At 51.3% G+C, this 16,353-nt stretch overlaps 1 protein-coding gene across 1 annotated transcript in view; it reads left to right on the top strand.

The window, feature by feature from the left end:
• WNT7A (Wnt family member 7A) overlaps positions 1 to 15,671 on the top strand; it is a 58,818-nt gene extending 43,147 nt beyond the window's left edge. The window contains exon 4 of the mRNA XM_044252911.1: positions 13,201 to 15,671. Within this exon, the coding sequence (XP_044108846.1) occupies positions 13,201 to 13,680 (480 nt within the window). The 3' untranslated portion in view covers positions 13,681 to 15,671. The remainder of the gene's footprint in view (positions 1 to 13,200) is intronic.
• The last annotated feature ends 682 nt before the right edge of the window (positions 15,672 to 16,353 follow it).

Raw genomic sequence — 16,353 nt, 5'->3', positions numbered from 1 at the left:
GCTCTCATCCACAGGACGACCTGAAGGGGCTTCTCAAACACCAAGCTTCCCCACCACCTCTGCCCCAGTCCCGTCAGGAGGCCAGGCTGGCTCTCTCTCCGTGTCTCCCCGTGTCTCTGCTCCCTTCTGTTCCAGGGCCTTTGCCTGTGCTGTTCTCTCTGTCCAGCCTCATCCTCCTCAATGTCAGTTCTCAGTGGAGGAGGATTTCCTTACCTCACTCTAGTCAGCCTCCACCATTATAGCTCTCGCTGGAGTCGGGGCGGGTCATCTGGGGGGTGTCCGGGGGCAGAAAGGGTGTGCAGCTGGCATTACCTCATTCCTGGGTCTTTCCTCAGTCATTCATTTGGCAATTATTTTCTGAGCACCGGCTATGGTCATGGCACCAATCTAGACCAAGTCCCTGTCCTTGAGCAGTTTACATTCCAGTGGGAGACAAGAGAAACCAAACAAAGCAAATGTGTGTCATGTCAGTTACTAACCCAAGGGAACAAGATGAATCAGGGCAGGGGTCAGAGAAAGTGTTCTTGGAAAGGAGAGATTTGAGCAAAAGTCAGGGGAGGGAGGGAGCCATAGAGAGAGAGGGTCGAGAAGAGTGTTCCAGGCAGAGGGACAGCAAGTGCAAGGGTCCTGAGGCAGGAGCATCCCTGGTGTACTAGAGAAACAGAAAGGAAGGCATTATAACTGGAGTTCAGTGGACAGAGGCATAGAAGGCGAGGTAGGAGTTAGCAGGGGAGGATGGGGTTAGATGGACGGAGAACAGTATAATGAACCCCACATACCCATCCCCCAGCCACAACAATCTCAATTTGGCCAACAGCCATCAACATTACTGTAGTGTCCACCACACCTCCCCTCAGTAAGGCAAACCCCAGACATCATGTTATTTCAGTAATAAATAAGGATTTTTTAAAAACATAACAACGATACTTTTATTACCCAGAGCTACATGACCAGTTCCTCAGAGCTATATGCTACCCCAGTTGATTCAGATTCCTCCATTGCCTCAAAAACATTTTCCCATCAATTCATGGGAGGAGAACGGCTGGGGTCTGGGGTCATAGGAGGGGCAGGTGTGGGCTTTCCTTCAGCGCCAACATTGGTGGGAGCTGGCCTCGGCCTGTGGGACCATTGGAAGTCTGGTTCCCTTCCCCCCAGAATGGAAGCTTCCAGAGAGCAGGGGGCTTGCCTCTTTCTGCCCAGCTGGCCTTCCACCACAGGGCCTGGCCCAGAGCAGGGATTAAATGAACACATATGTAGTGGAAGGATGAATTAGTAAGAGAATGAATGCATGAATGAATGAACGAATGAACAAATGAATGAATGCCAAGGCCAATTCACAGATGCTCCAGAAGTTGGGAGGAACATATGGCTCAGGGGCTTCCTGCCCCTCACGCTATAGTTGGGGTCACTTGACTAAGCTCACTCCTGGCCACAGTCCACATCACCCACCTGTGGGAGGTGGCCCCTGCCTCTGGATCAATCCTGCTCCCTCTGGGTGAGTCAGCTCATGAGAAAGAAGCAGACAAGAGTGTGCCCGGGAAAGGTGGGCTGGGGTTAGGAGGCAGCACCGTGAGCAGCCTTTGCCCCAGCTGGGCCTTGTCGGTTCCGCCTCTGAAATGGAGTTTCTACCTTGAATGCCCACAACAGCCCTTCGAAGGGCTTAAGGGAGTCTCAGTGTATGGGGAAGCAAAGCTGAGGCCTGGCCCAGGGCCCCTGGCTAGGAAGCACAGTGGAGACCATTTGCTGGCCTCCTCCATGGGGTTCCCTCACGTCTGTGTAAGCTGCGTGTGAGCGTGTGTGAGAAGTGTGTGTGTATATGTACAAGCATATGTGTGAGGGTTCTTTGTATGTTGCATGTGTGCGAGCATGTGTGTGAGGACCTCTAAATGTGTACAACGTGTGCAAGAGTGTGGGGGGAGGTTGTATGTGTGCGAGTATGTGGGGAGCTCTGCATGGGTAGGTGTGTGTTTGAGCATGGGAGGGTGTGTGGTGTGTCCAGGTAGGCGAGAGGCTATATGAGCGTGTGCTGTGCGGGGGTGAGTGACGTGAGATGGTGTATATAAGCATGTGTGTGCGTGTGACTGGGAGTGAGGATGTGCGTGTGAATGTGCGTGTGATGGTGTGTGTGGTGATGACTGAGGGTGTGGACAGCGTGGGGGTCGTTGGGGGCCGTGCATATGGGGAGGGACACATGTGCGTGTAAGGCATGGGGTGTGTTTGAGGGAGTGTGACTGTGTGCAGGGGCATACAGGTGTACTGGGGGAGGGGTGGGAGCCTCGAAGGAGACAAGTCTGGGGGGGGGGGGTGTTTGTCCCTGAGATGTGGCTTCCTTCAAGTCCCGAGAGTTGGGCAGAGGCCAAGTTTGTGGGAGCCCAGAGAGCCAGGCAAAAGACTGGGCTTTAACCCCAACAATAAGGAGCCATAGATGGTTGTTGGAACAGTTGTAACCTAGCCAGCTCTGACTTTCAGAAGGTCCCAATCTAGACTGGGAAACTTCTCTCTCCGGTTTAGGTTGACAGTCCTTGTCCCGAGGCCCTGGCCGGATGCTGTGCCCCCCGGCAGTCAGGGGCTAACTTGCTCGCATTCCTGGGGCTCTGTTCTATGGAACGCTTGGCTTTCCCCCTGCCGTCCCCACCTGAGGCAGACGGGAATATTTGCTTGAAGTCGGTGCATCCAATATGACTTAAAGAATGTGGCTGAGAAGAAAATACTCCAAATGTTTACCCAAAAAAAGCTGCCTTTTCCTCTTTCATCTGAGTTGCCCAGAGGAATACAGCTGCAGCTCAATGACATGGAGCTTTCTGCCCATGATGGATTGACACGCAAGAGGAGGGGAGCTAGGGGTGGCGGCAGAGGAGCAGAGAGATAAGAGGGGGAGGAAGAAAAGCAAGAGAGGGAGGAGCAGGGGGAGGGATAAGGAGCAGGAGCAGGAGGAGGGAGAGGGAAGGGCAGGAGAAGGAGGAGGAACAAGAGGGACAGGGAGGAGGAGCAGCAACAGGAAGTGGGGAGGCAGTGATGATTCTGGGCTGGCAGCCTGCAGGCTTTACTCCTGGGACGGTGCTCTTACCTGTGCTCTCCGGGTGGCATGGTCCACAGCCAGCTGCCTACTGAGCAACACACGACCTCAGATCAGGGCCACCAGAAAGGGCTCCCGACGTGGAAATTCACATGCAGGGCATTTCCAGGAAGGGCTCTGGGAAGATACATCTATTGGGAAGCAAGGGAGAGAAGGTGAGCTGTGTTGTAGCCCCAATAGAGACTTCAGCGGGTCCCGCGAGATGCTCTGGGACTGGAATGGCCCTTTGGAGTCATCCCCAGCTGAGGCACAGAGACAGGTCTTTAGGGCCAGCGTCAACCAGTCACTAGCTAGAATTGCCCTGAGGAGGGGCATGACCCTGGGTGAGGTGGCTTCCATGCTGGGAGAGCAGCTCCTAGGAGGAACTTGCCCTCTGGGATCAGCAGCCACACCCCGGGGTGGTGGGACAGTGAGTGTGCATCCTGGAAGAGGACCCCCGGTGTGGACACCCCAGTGTCTGTAGCCTAAGGGAACAAGGCCATCCTGGCTCTCAGCCTTCCTTCTGCTCCACTGCCCCGCAGAGCTCTGGAGGCAGACTGCTTGCCAGAGAAGACCAGTTCCCCCACTTCCTAACTCCCTGTGAGAGAGACTGAATACTGACTGGACTCCAGTCACATTCTCTCCTGTGGGCACCCATGCTGACTAGGGACAGATTTCAGTGGCACCAAAAGCCTCCCCAGACACCCCTCTTATGGGTTACTCACTATGCCAGAAATTTCCCCATCATATCTTCAATACATGCTCTTCCTCCAGCCTAGTCCTTCTTTGGGTTCCTTGTTTCAGTGCATAGTGTCCATAGCCATGAGAGGTCTGTGAGTTGCCCTGGGCCCCCAACAATCTCCCCATGGATCATTCACCCAAATATTGCTGATGTTTCCCTCCCATCCCCTCCATCGATGTCAGAGCCACTGTCGTCTCTGGCTTGTGTGATGGGGACGGTTTCTTTCCATATCACTATCCTGCCACTCTGACCTTCTCTAACTTGATGTCTGCTCTGTCTGGAATGACCTCTAAAGGTGTCATTCGGACCTCGCTACTCCCTTGCCTGAAAGGCCCCTAGTGGCACCCCTTGGCTGGAGGGTGATCCAGGCTCCTGCCTGCCCTGAGTGACCAGCCCCCTGCCCCTTCCCATTTCTCTCATGGGCAGGCCGCATCCCTCCTACCTCAGGGCCTTGGCATGTGCTGTTTCCTGGTCTGAAATGCCCCTTCTCCATCCTGCTAAATTTGGCTAAGTTTGAGCCCTCCTGTTTTTTGGCTGCCTGCTCAGCCTTTGCCTTCTTGAGGGAGGCTTCCTGGAACTGCACCCAAGCGCAGCTACTCTTGGGTCGAAACTTTTCTTTGCATTCTGTTCCACTCCTTCATGGAACACACTAATTTATAATTAGATTCATGAGAGCTATTATGGCTTCTTCCAGCTGGGATCTGGGATCTGCAGGCCCAGAGAAGGCAGGGATGGTATCTTCCTGCCTCAGGGTCCTCCCAGGTCCCCGGTAGTGGCGGTGATACCAAATGGACCGAATGGCACACAGTTAGTGCTCAATGCAAAATGAGTCAGTGAATGAACATGGATAGACATGCACTAGGTCCTTCTTTCTGCTTCCTACTGGTCAGTACCGTCTCCACGCCAGGCTTTCTCTGCCAGAGGCCAGGGAGGTGGAGGTGAATGTCCTGGTCCCCATCTCCGAGGAATGTCACAGGTGGGGTTCTTGAGAAGCAGAGGCTGAGATGGTGTTTTAGGTCCCAGGTACTCAGTAGGGCTCAGCCGAGGGAAAGGGGAGGAGCAGGACTGGACCAAGGTGCTCATGCTGCAATGTTGGCCAGACAAAGCCGTGGGAAGAACTCTGGAGCAGGTACTGCCCATCAGAGTGGCCAGACCTGTTACCCCTCCCTCTCTTGGCCTCTGGCTGCAGCCCACCCAATAAGGCTGCAGATCTGCAACTGGGGCAGGCCCTGGAGTATCTGACCACTGGGGGCTGCATGCTGATTGCACTCCTGGCCCCATAATGCACTGGGGCTCGCTCGTGTGGGCTCACAGGCAACGTGTTAAAGATCCAGGGATTTGTGAGCCAATTGCTAAATCACTTGTAGCTTAAAAATCAGCCATGATAGGAACATTGCTCCCGAAGAAATTAGCGAATACTACACAAGGTACAAAAGGGCTTATTTTCCTGCCCCCCCAACCCCGAGCCAATTTGCCAGCATCTTACTAGCTATAGCTTGGATGCAAGACTTCCCTTGAAGGGCGTTAGAGAGGAGTAGGGAATTTGGGTAAATTGGAAGGGGAGGTGAACCATGAGAGACTATGGACTCTGAAAAACAATCTGAGGGGTTTGAAGTGGCGGGTGGGGGTGTGAGGTTGGGGTACCAGGTGGTGGGTATTATAGAGGGCACGGATTGCATGGAGCACTGGGTGTGGTGAAAAAATAATGAATAATGTTTTTCTGAAAATAAATAAATTGAAAAAAATATATGTAGATAGAAAAAAATAAAAATAATAAATATTTATCATAAAAAATAAAGACTTCCCTTGAAGGGGCATATGAATGGTATAATTCCACGTCCACCACAGAGACCCACTGGCCTGATGGGAGATGCTGACAGGTAAACAGTCTCACAGGGCCAAGTTGACAGGTATCAATAGCCCAGGACAGCCATGAAGAACCTGAGGGAGTCACTGATAATCAAGGCAGGCTTTGTGGAGGAGGTGACTTTTTTCTGACATGACAGCATATTCAAAAGGTACAAAAGACAACCCCATGAGAAGGAAGGCTCCTGTCTCCCCAAATCCCCAGCACTGGGTACCCTCTCTGGAAGTTGCCACTCTTACCAATTTCTCATGCATTCTTCCAGAGAGATTATTCTGTGTTCTTACTAACACCAGTGCATGTATTTTTTTTCTTTCTCACACCAGTGAGCTCATGGTCTGCATACTTTTCCGCACCTTGCTTTGTTCTCTTCGCCATGTCTCTTGCCAATCAGCCCTCATTAATAAGTACAGAACTGCCTTGTTCTCTTTAACGGCTGCAGGACATTCTGGTTTAGAGAATTGTCAGAATTTATGTGACCAGTCCCCATTGGTGGAACTTCTGATTCTCTTGGGCTTTCGATATTTCAGATAACACCTCTGTGCGGTACTCTGTGTCATTTGGCACATGCATGAGTCTCCCCCAGAGGGCACAGGCCCGGTGGCGGACTTGTTGAGTTGAGCCTCTGATATGGCAGTAAAGATTAGCCTGGTAAGGAACAGGAGGCCAGATCCAAGAGGTAGATAAGGACAGGCCTGGCAGTCAAGAAGAAGGGGCTCGTTCTCAGCTCACCTCAAAGGAACCACGTCTCGCCACTGGCATCACAGTCATGGCCAGTCCACTGGGTGCACTCAGCCTAGGAAATTACAGAGTGTTTAGGAAGGGGCTGCTGTCTAACAACTGAGGGACGGGGGACAGCATGTAGCATAGCCACACAATGGGGTATTATTCAGTCATGACAAAGAAAGACGTATTGGTACAAGCTACACCATGCTACACGGAGGGACCTTAAAAACACTGTGCTGGGGCACCTGGATGGCTCAGTGGGTTAAAGCCTCTGCCTTCAGCTCAGGTCATGATCTCAGGATCTTGGGATCGAGCCCCATGTCGGGCTCTTCTGCTCAGCAGGGAACCTGCTTCCTCCTCTCTCTCTGCCTGCCTCTCTGCCTACTTGTCATCTCTGTCTGTCAAATAAATAAATAAAATCTTTTAAAAAAAAAAACTGTGCTGAATTAAGGAAACTAGACCCACAAAAGGCCATCTTATTATAGGGTGCCATTTATGTGAAATGTCTCAAATGGGAAAATCATAAAGACAGAATACTATTTAGTGGCTGCCTAAGACGGAGGGGAAGGAAGAAATAGGGAGCGACCCTTGGCAGGTATGCTGTGTCTTTCTAGGGAGATGAAAATGAGGGTCCCGGTGGGGAGCAAGCAGGAGGAGTTCCCTCCTGCCCTCTAATCTCCCACCAGGGCTTCTGCAGGTCAGGCCTAACTGGAGGTGGCAGCTGCATTCATACTGTTCCATGACCAATATCCACCAGGCCCAACCAGCCAGTCACCAGGAGCAATGGTCAGGTGCCCTATACTATCTCCTGTGGCATGAAGGAAGGGGCAGGAGCACAGGGAGTGGTCTGGAAAGACATACAGACGCACACTCCGGTCTTGCTTAAATCCCTCCCTTTCTCTGAGCCTCACTTGCTTCACCTGTGAAATGGGATGATAATGTCCACCTCTGAGGGAATGTCAGGAAAATCAGGAGTTTTACCTGATGAGGGGAACATATTTCCTTCTCTTCTCCACCTGTGGCTGCGTGTTGGCTATGAGGTGGGGTTTTATTGTGAGTGGGCAGGGAAACCAGTGGAGGCCAGGAACAGGAGTGAGGATTTATAAGGTAAAATGTAAACCCTGTTGCAGCCGCTTCTTGTCTCCCCCAAAAGAGCCACCCCCTCCCCCCGGCACCACCAGCCCACTAATCTGGGGCCCCTTGCTGTGTTCAGATCCCAGGCCATCGGTGGGGTGAGAAGTGGGAGACCTCCATGTTCTCCAGAGACGACACTCTTGAGACACCAGACCGTGAACCTCACAGATTTATTTTCTCCTTTACTTTCCTGCTGCATTGAGGCAACTCTCCATCCCAGGATGGTCAAACGGCAGACCCCAAGCAGGCTGCTGCGGCTGCCCTGTAAACTGGGACCCACCAGTGCAATGAGGGTCATAAAATATTGACATGAGTCCATTGCAGCTGCTCCAAGCCCTCTGATCGCCCCTCCCCGCATCTTAGTTGCTCCCAGGATCCTCCGCACTTCCCCTCCGTCCAGCCCGGCAGGGCCTCCCAGACCCTGAACATATGGGGGAGTTTGCTCTGTCTCGCTGCCTGCTGGTCATGGAATAGTTTGAATGCATCCTGTTGGTGAATTTCCCTTTGGGCATTTCCTGGGCACCTGCTGTGTGCCAAGCTCTAGGAAGGTGCAAAAGGTTGTATCATCTTAGAGCCTGCAGACCCTTCAAACCCTTAAAGCCTACGTGTCCCCGGATCACAATCCAGACTGTCCCAATGGAAAGGGAGCTTCAAGTCCCTCTAGACAGCCAAGAAGCTTGTAGCCAGCCTGGTCTCCGGGGGTGTGGGGTGGGGTCAGGGGGTGCAAAGAATGTGGCTTTGTCCCACACTTGTTTCCTCTGCTCTTGTCCCCTGCCTCAGGCAGAGGGCTGGGTGCCCATCCGGATGCCCGTCTGGGTGGCCAGTTCTGGCCAGGGCAGCTGTGATTATGCACAGCTTAGCACGGATATAATGCAATCACCGGGGCTCTGAAAATGCAAAGTTTGCTGGGTTCACAGGCTGGACATCATCTGATGAGGGCCCCACACAAATACTGCGATGGCCTCAGGCCAGCTGTGGCCTCACAGGAAGAGGGAGGCAGTGTGCGGGAGGCTCTATGAAGTGGGAGTAGCAGCCATACCCAGCCTGACCCCAGAGTCTGACCTCGGCACTGGGGGTCCTAGCCCAGCATCCGCCGAACGAAAACAGTCGGTGTCACAGCCTCAAAAATACCACCTATTGCTTTTCCACTAAAACCTTCAAGGATTTTTTTAGAGAATCCACTCTATTAAGGTATAATTCACATACCATCCAGGGCACTCATATAAAGTATACAGTTCCATGCTTTTTTTTTTTTTTACATATTCTCAGATGTGTTCCACCATCATAATTTTCGAGTATTTTCATTATCTCGGAGAGAAATCTGTAACCCCCAGCAGACACTCATTTCCCCCAGGCTCTTCCCAAACTGCTAATCTACCTTCTGTCTCTGTAGATGTGCCTCTTCTGGACATCGCATGTAAATGCAGCCATACAGTTTGGGTCTGGCTTCTGCCACTGAGCGCGATGCTTCCAAGGTCCATCCGTGTTGTAGCGTGTGTCCGCGCTTCATTCCTTTTTGTGGCCAAATAATGTTCCATTGTGTGTGCCTGTGCCATGTTTTTTGTGTCCGTTCATCAGGTGATGGACAGTTGGGTTGTTTCCACTCTTTGCGATTATGAAGAATGCTGCTGTTCACATTGGTTAACAAGTTTTTGTATGGGCGTATGTTTTCATTTCTCCTGAGTATATACCTAGGAGCAGAATTGCTGGCTGGGTGTCTTAGTCTTTTTAGGAGGCTATGACAAAGTCCCACGGACTGGGTGACATATGAACAATAGACATTTATGTCTCACAGTTATGGAGGCTGGAAGTCCAAGATGAAGGCACACAGCATCTCGCCTTCTGGTGAGCACCCTCTTTCCAGTTCAAAGCCAGTGCCGTCTTCCTGTGACCTCACATGATGGAAGGGGTTAGGGGTCTCTCTGGAGCCTCTTTTATAAGGCATTCATTCCATTCATGACAGCTCCATCCTCATGCCTTAAGAACCTCCCAGAGGCTCCACTTACTAGGATTTCAACACATGAATTTGGGGGTGGACTCAAACATTCAGTCTATAGCACTGGGCCATATGAAAACCCTATGTTTCACATTTTGGAGAACCACAGGGCTGCTCCATTTCACATTCCCACTGATGGTGTGTCAAGGTTTCCATTTCTCCACACCCTTGGTAACACTTGCCATATCTGTATTTCTTCTGTCTGCCATCCTAGAGAGTGGGAAGTAGCTATTCTGATTTGCATTTGCCTGATGCAAATGATGTTGAGCTTAGTGCTTAGTGGCTTTTGGACCCACTACATTTTTATAAATTGTGACATATAGCTTCTATGCAAAAAAGCTCATGGGACATTCGTACTATTTAAAAGAAAGATTATAAAGCATCAGTGCCCCTGGTGACCTTTGTCAACCACAGCCCCTCACGCCCCACCCCAGAAAGAGCCACTGTCTTGGTATTTGTGACCCTCATTTCTTGACTTCTTATTGTACTTTCCCCCTCTGTAGGTGGCCTTGAAACATACAATTCACTTTTGCCTACCTTTGAACTTGATATACATGAATTCATCCCGGGGACATCTTTTCCGACTGCTTTTTGCCCTCCCCACTGTATTTCTGTGCTTGACCTCTGTTGGTGTGCTTTGCTATAGCTGTTCATTGTCACTGTCCTGTAGGGTCCCGAAGAGCACACCTCTTAGCTTATCCATCCCACCACGCTGGACATACAGAGAGCACCCAGTGCGAAGACACCATGAATCCACACTAGGCAGTCTCCATACGTCCATCAATGCTGCTGCTATGAACATCCTTGAACCTATTTCCTGTGCACATGAGCATTTCATTCTCTCAAGTATATGCCTTGGAAGTGAGATTTCTGAGCCGTTAAGTCAGCACGTGTTATGAGACGCCATGCCATTTGTGCACACCCCCCTGGCCCCGCATCTTCAGGAGCATCAGAATCCATTCTGATTGTCCCCCAGCATGTCCATGTCGAAATGTCTGACTACACTGCAATCTCAATCAGCCGGAACCTGCTGCCTAACCCTGCCCCCAAGTGCATTGCCACACCCCTGAGCTGTGCTCTTTTCCCACGCTTCTCAAGCCGAGGCAGGAAGGAAGGCTGGACTCTTAGGAACTATATCCTCACTGACATCCAAAAGGGACATCTGTGTTATTTGACGGCGCTGCTCACCCAGGAGGTGCTCTGTCCCACTAGGTGTCCTGGAATCAGAGCATTCAGCCAGCTGAAAGCTCTGTCCCTGAACATTCTGGATGCTTGTGGCATTGCTGGCTCATCGGATTACAGATACCATGGTTTAAACAGGGTGGTGCTCCCTTCCCGGTGAGACCACTGACCCAAGCACTGGTCCCCTCCTCCTGGAAGCAGAGCTCTTAGGACGGGGAGGACCCTGAACACAAGCCCATTCTTGGAGACAGGAACCAGATCTTGCCACCTCTGTATCCCCAGCACTGGCATTGGCCCAGGCCCAGAGGCAGAGCTAATGACTATTTTTTGAATGTCTGATTCTGTTCCAGCACACTGACTTTTGCCAGAAAAGATGGAATTGCCTTTATTCCATGTTTCAGTGAAGGCAGCTGAGGCCCAGAGAGGGGGTGTGACAATTCCAAGGTCACAAAGCAAGTAAGAGGCAGTTGGTTCACAGCCCTCAGCAGTAAAATCCTCGCCTCTGAATGCCCCCACAGACCAGCTCCAGGACTTAGCTGAGCCTCAGTTTTTACCCCTGTAAAATGGAATCATACTAACCTCATGGAGTTAAACGATGTCACTTACAGAGGCATGGGCCCAGTGCGTGTACAGGTGATTAATAAATATTTAGGTATTTACTCATTAATCCACTTTTTTTTTCACTATATAACAAGCCAAGTAAATTTGACAGTCCACATGGAGACCATGAAAATTCTCAGACACTGTGACCCAGAAACTGCTCACTAGTAGTACCGTCCCGCCCTAGTGTCTGGTACATAGTAGGACCGTCATAAATGTGGACTGCGATAAAATCAGACTGAAGATGATGAGAAGGGAAGAGAAGCTTTAGTTCCAAAGATACTTCCTTCTGTAATATAGTTTTTAAAAAGAAAGAAGAAGAAAAGGAAGGAGTGAAGAGATTTTAAAAAGAACAAATCCCAAAGCCTAATAACAACCTAAATACCAAGAACCACGGGGTTTTGGTAAATGTTGCCTCCTTTGCTTGCATGGATATTCCAAGGCAGGGGTCAGTAAAATATGGCTTATGGGCCATCTATGGCCCACTGTCAGAGTATGTAGAGAAGAATGAAACCCAGGCATCAGCTTTCCCTGTCTTTCAACTTCACATCTGTTTAATCACATAGTATGCTCTTTTCAGCATCCAACTTCTTTCTCTCAGCATTACGTCTTAGAGATCTGTTCTTCCTGTGTGTATTAATTCATTCTTTTCTGTTGCTATCAAGTGTTTTATTGTATGATTACAATTAATATTAATTGTCACTCCCATTTTGCACAAGGGGAAACTGCAGCACAGAGGACTCAAGGAAGTTGCCCGAGGGCACACAGCAAGTTTGTGTAAGATCTGGGATTTAAACCCAGGGTCCAGCTTCTGTGCTTTTCATTCCTCGTACAACACTGCGTCTCAGTGCTAGGGCAATGGGAGCCTGAGGGGAATTGGGAACTCAGAAAAAGAGGTACCCCACGTAGACTGGAGGTCAGAGAAAGCTGCCAGAGACATCCAGGGGAATGGGGCATAGCCCAGGAAGGCTAAATCAGAGCCAGGGTTCCCATCTTTGGGTGTTCACCGTGCCTGGCAGATGTCTTAAGTGGTCAAGCAGATGACCTCTGAAAATACAAGCTCGAGGTCAAGGAGGCAATATGGAGAGGTGGGGACTATGGCAAGTTGAGGGATACCAGCCAGTGAAGGAGGCAGCTCCAGGTGTCGCTGCCGTGTGACAGTGCTGACAAAGGCTGCGGTGAGCAGGGCTGTCACGCTGCCATGTGTAATCAACTTTCCACCCAGCAGGTCTGCCCTCGGTCATACCAGTTAGTGAATGCTTTGAATCTCATCCTAGAGTTGCCAGATGCCCTTTCTATTTGTCAAAACACAGAAACCAACCAACCAACCAACTGAACCTGGAAGTCTATCTGCTGGTTTTTAAATGTTGGTTCAAAAATTATTTTAAACCTGTGCAGGCTAAGGGTACCTGGTGCGGGGCTCAGTTGGTTAAGCGTCCGCCTTCAGCTCAGGTCATGATCCTGGGGTCCTGGGATCTGGTCCCTCCTGGTGCTCCCTTCTTAACCAGAAGTCTGCTTCCCCCACTACCTCTGCCCCTCCCCTGCTTGTACTTGCTCACTCATTCTCTCCCTCTCTTACGTAAATAAATAAACAAAATAAAATAAACCTGCCCAGGTCAAAAAGAACCCTCTGTGTGCCCTGGACTGGCCTGAACGCATTTGAGCACCAATCTAATCACCAGATAGGAGTTGGGAGGGACCGGGAGAGCAAGTGGGCTCCAGGTAGAAGCCCCGGTGAGAGGGATTTGAATCCAGGTCTGAGTTCCCCCACCACAAAGAACCACAAAAGCGGGAGCCAGCTAGGCTGGGCATGGCACGGCAAGGGTGGGCTGGGCTGGGGGCCACCCCAGGCCAGTGCGTGCAGTGACGGGTGCTGTGCTCTTCCCCACCCACCCCTGCAGATCCTGGAGGAAAACATGAAGCTGGAGTGTAAGTGCCACGGCGTGTCCGGCTCGTGCACCACCAAGACATGCTGGACGACGCTGCCGCAGTTCCGGGAGCTGGGCTACGTGCTCAAGGACAAGTACAACGAGGCGGTCCATGTGGAGCCCGTGCGTGCCAGCCGCAACAAGCGGCCCACCTTCCTGAAGATCAAGAAGCCACTGTCGTACCGCAAGCCCATGGACACAGACCTGGTGTACATCGAGAAGTCACCCAACTACTGCGAGGAGGACCCGGTGACGGGCAGTGTGGGCACGCAGGGCCGCGCCTGCAACAAGACAGCCCCGCAGGCCAGCGGCTGTGACCTCATGTGCTGTGGCCGCGGCTACAACACCCACCAGTATGCCCGCGTGTGGCAGTGCAACTGCAAGTTCCACTGGTGCTGTTACGTCAAGTGCAACACCTGCAGCGAGCGCACCGAGGTGTACACGTGCAAGTGAGCCCGGGACTCAGCAGGGTCGCCCTTGGGGCCGGCTGGGCACCTCCAGCCGCAAGTCAGACCGCAGCGGGGACCGGACAGCTTCCCAGCTGCAGTCACCCCGGCGGGTCTCTTCCAGGATATCCGTGGGAGGAATGCTGAGCTTGTCTTTTCTGCTGTGGGGACACCTCTCCCAGGTTTCCCACAGGCACCCGGTGGAAAGATCTCCCCAGAGCCCTGGACTGTTCTCTTCCACACCCACTGCTGTTCCGCCCCACCCCACACGCCGCCAGTGGAGGGGGCCCTCCTCGGCTGGAGCAGAGCCTTTTGCACCAGGAGCTCTGGACCCAGGGGCCTCAATATAGCAATATTTAACAATTTATTCTGATAAAAATAATATTAATTTATTTAATTAAAAAGAATCCTTCCACCTCGTCGGGATCCGTTTTCTGCAATCAAAGTGGACCGCTTGCTTTCTTTGCGGGATAATTTTGTCGCTAGGACAAGGAGCCAAGTAGAACTGTAAATAACTATCCTTTATGCAAATATTTCTACTAGTTGATTTCGCGAGTACCTCCCCACCCACCCCCAGCACTAGATGTTTAAAAGCAGACGTCCTTTATACATATATAGATATATATACACACACGTTTATATTTTTTTGCTGTTTGCTGCTACTTATCCAGAAATTTAAGTTGGTCCAGATTTGGAGACATCGCCCAGATTACGATTTCCATCCTTTAATCCTCCCCAGCTCAAACTTACACCAGTAGAAGAATCCAGTTTGGAATACAGAGAGAGAGGAAAGATATTAATAAAACTCCCAACAGTTCCCATCTTTTGGAAAGTGAGCCACTGGATAAGAGAGAATATTTTGTAAGAGACTATTTTTATATGAATATTTTATTTATATTGAGTCTGCCTGTATCATTCCATGGCCTGTGCTGCTTCTTAATTCTGGTACTTGCTTTGGGGTAAGGAGGCGTGAGGCCTGGTTCCCATGGGGACCCTCGCATAGCTGGGTTCTCGAGTTCTGTTGGCCAACCAGACAGAAGTGGCCCCTGGATGATGCCTGGGTTGGGGTGTCATTGTTATTACCTGGGACAGAAATCAGATCCCCAGCCTAGGCCTTTTAAGCAAGGTCACTGAGCAGTGAGCTCGTAGTGAGCCATGTGGCGGGCAGGCCTGTGCCCTTGGCATTGGGTGACTATCAGAGGGCTTGATGAGTCACCACATGGCATAAATCAGCTCAGGGAGCCCGCTCCCCAGCCGGATGCCCCTGCCATTGCCATGTGTCCTGAGAGGTGAGGCACAGTCCTCAGTTATGGGGCAGAAAAGCTGGGGTGAAGGGTCCCATGAGCAGCAGGGCTCAGCAGGGCTTCCTGGATGTCAGGGTCCTAGGGCAGACTGGCAGAGAGGTGTGGACAAGGCCTCTCTGCTCCTACATCCAGTGCCTGCCAACCTGCAGAGCTCTCCTCTGAGAGGCTGTAGGTATTCTAATACGTGTCTGGTTGCATTTCTGTGCATATGCAGGCGTGCGTGTGTGTGTGTGTGTGTGTGTGTGTCCCCCTCAGGAGTCTTGGGTAGTCACGTGACTTTGCACCTTCAAGCACCTCTGGGGTCCTGGGGCGCCTACATTGTGTGGGCTCCTGCAGCTACCCAACTCTGTGTGTGTCTCTCTCCATGTGCCTGAGAGATTCAGCCGGGGGGGGGGGGTGTACATGGGTGTGTTTCTGTGCATCTGCTGGTCCCCAGGTGTGTCTGCTTGCGGGTGAGGTGTGGTGTGAGGCCGACCACAGGGACCTTTGGTGATTGTGTTGAGCCACCAAGAAATGGCACCTCTGAACTCTGTGCCCACAGACACTGGTGAAACTCAGATACCTCTGAGACCACAGCCTGATGGCCCCACACCCTGGGAGTCCCTTGGTGTCTAGGCTGTGCTGGAACTCCCCAATGTTAGCACTGGGCCTGGATCACAGCATGGACAAATAAAATGGCTGGATGGTTGGTTGATATCTTCCGTTGGATCATTTATTTCTTCTTTACGTGGGTGTCGCGATGGGTAGGAATGTGAAGCAATGAGTGGATGGATGGGTGAGTGGATGGATGGATGGATGGATGGGGGAGTGGGTAAGTGGATGGGTGCACATCTGGTTGGGGGAGTGGGTGGGTGGATGGGTGGATAGGTAGTGTGTGGCTAGGTGAGGGAGGAGAAAATATATAGAAGCTTCTTATAGGCCCCATGTCACAGTTTATCTCTGCCCTGGAAAACCAGAGTCTACCATGAGCAAAGAGAGTTTCCAAGCTGTAGTCCCTCTCTTCCTGGCTTCATGGTGTCTGAGAATTGGGAATGTTCTGCGGCGCCTCCCCAAATACCAGAAATTACCCCCATGTCCTTCCTTAGTATCCAGATGAAAATTGTGTCTGGCATGAGGGCAGCAAGGCCTACTAGAACTGCCCGGTTAGCTGGTGGCCTGTCACCTGGCCCCTCAACCCACTTTTAGTTCCCGACCCTGGGCCTGCTCCCTCTCAGAGGTCCCCAGCTCAGCTGAGCTCTGAGCCTCAGCTCCTCCATCTGTAAAACAGGACAATATTTACACCACAGGGTCCTCCTAGTGATGATTGTATCGTACATTGAATTGCAGAGCAATAGATGAATGATAAGTAGTATTATTATTAATTATTACTATCCTTT

This window comes from Neovison vison, chromosome 6 (genome assembly GCF_020171115.1).
Source record: "Neovison vison isolate M4711 chromosome 6, ASM_NN_V1, whole genome shotgun sequence".
Classification (NCBI taxonomy): Eukaryota; Metazoa; Chordata; class Mammalia; order Carnivora; family Mustelidae; genus Neogale; species Neogale vison.
This window is presented reverse-complemented; position numbering and strand designations above follow the sequence as displayed.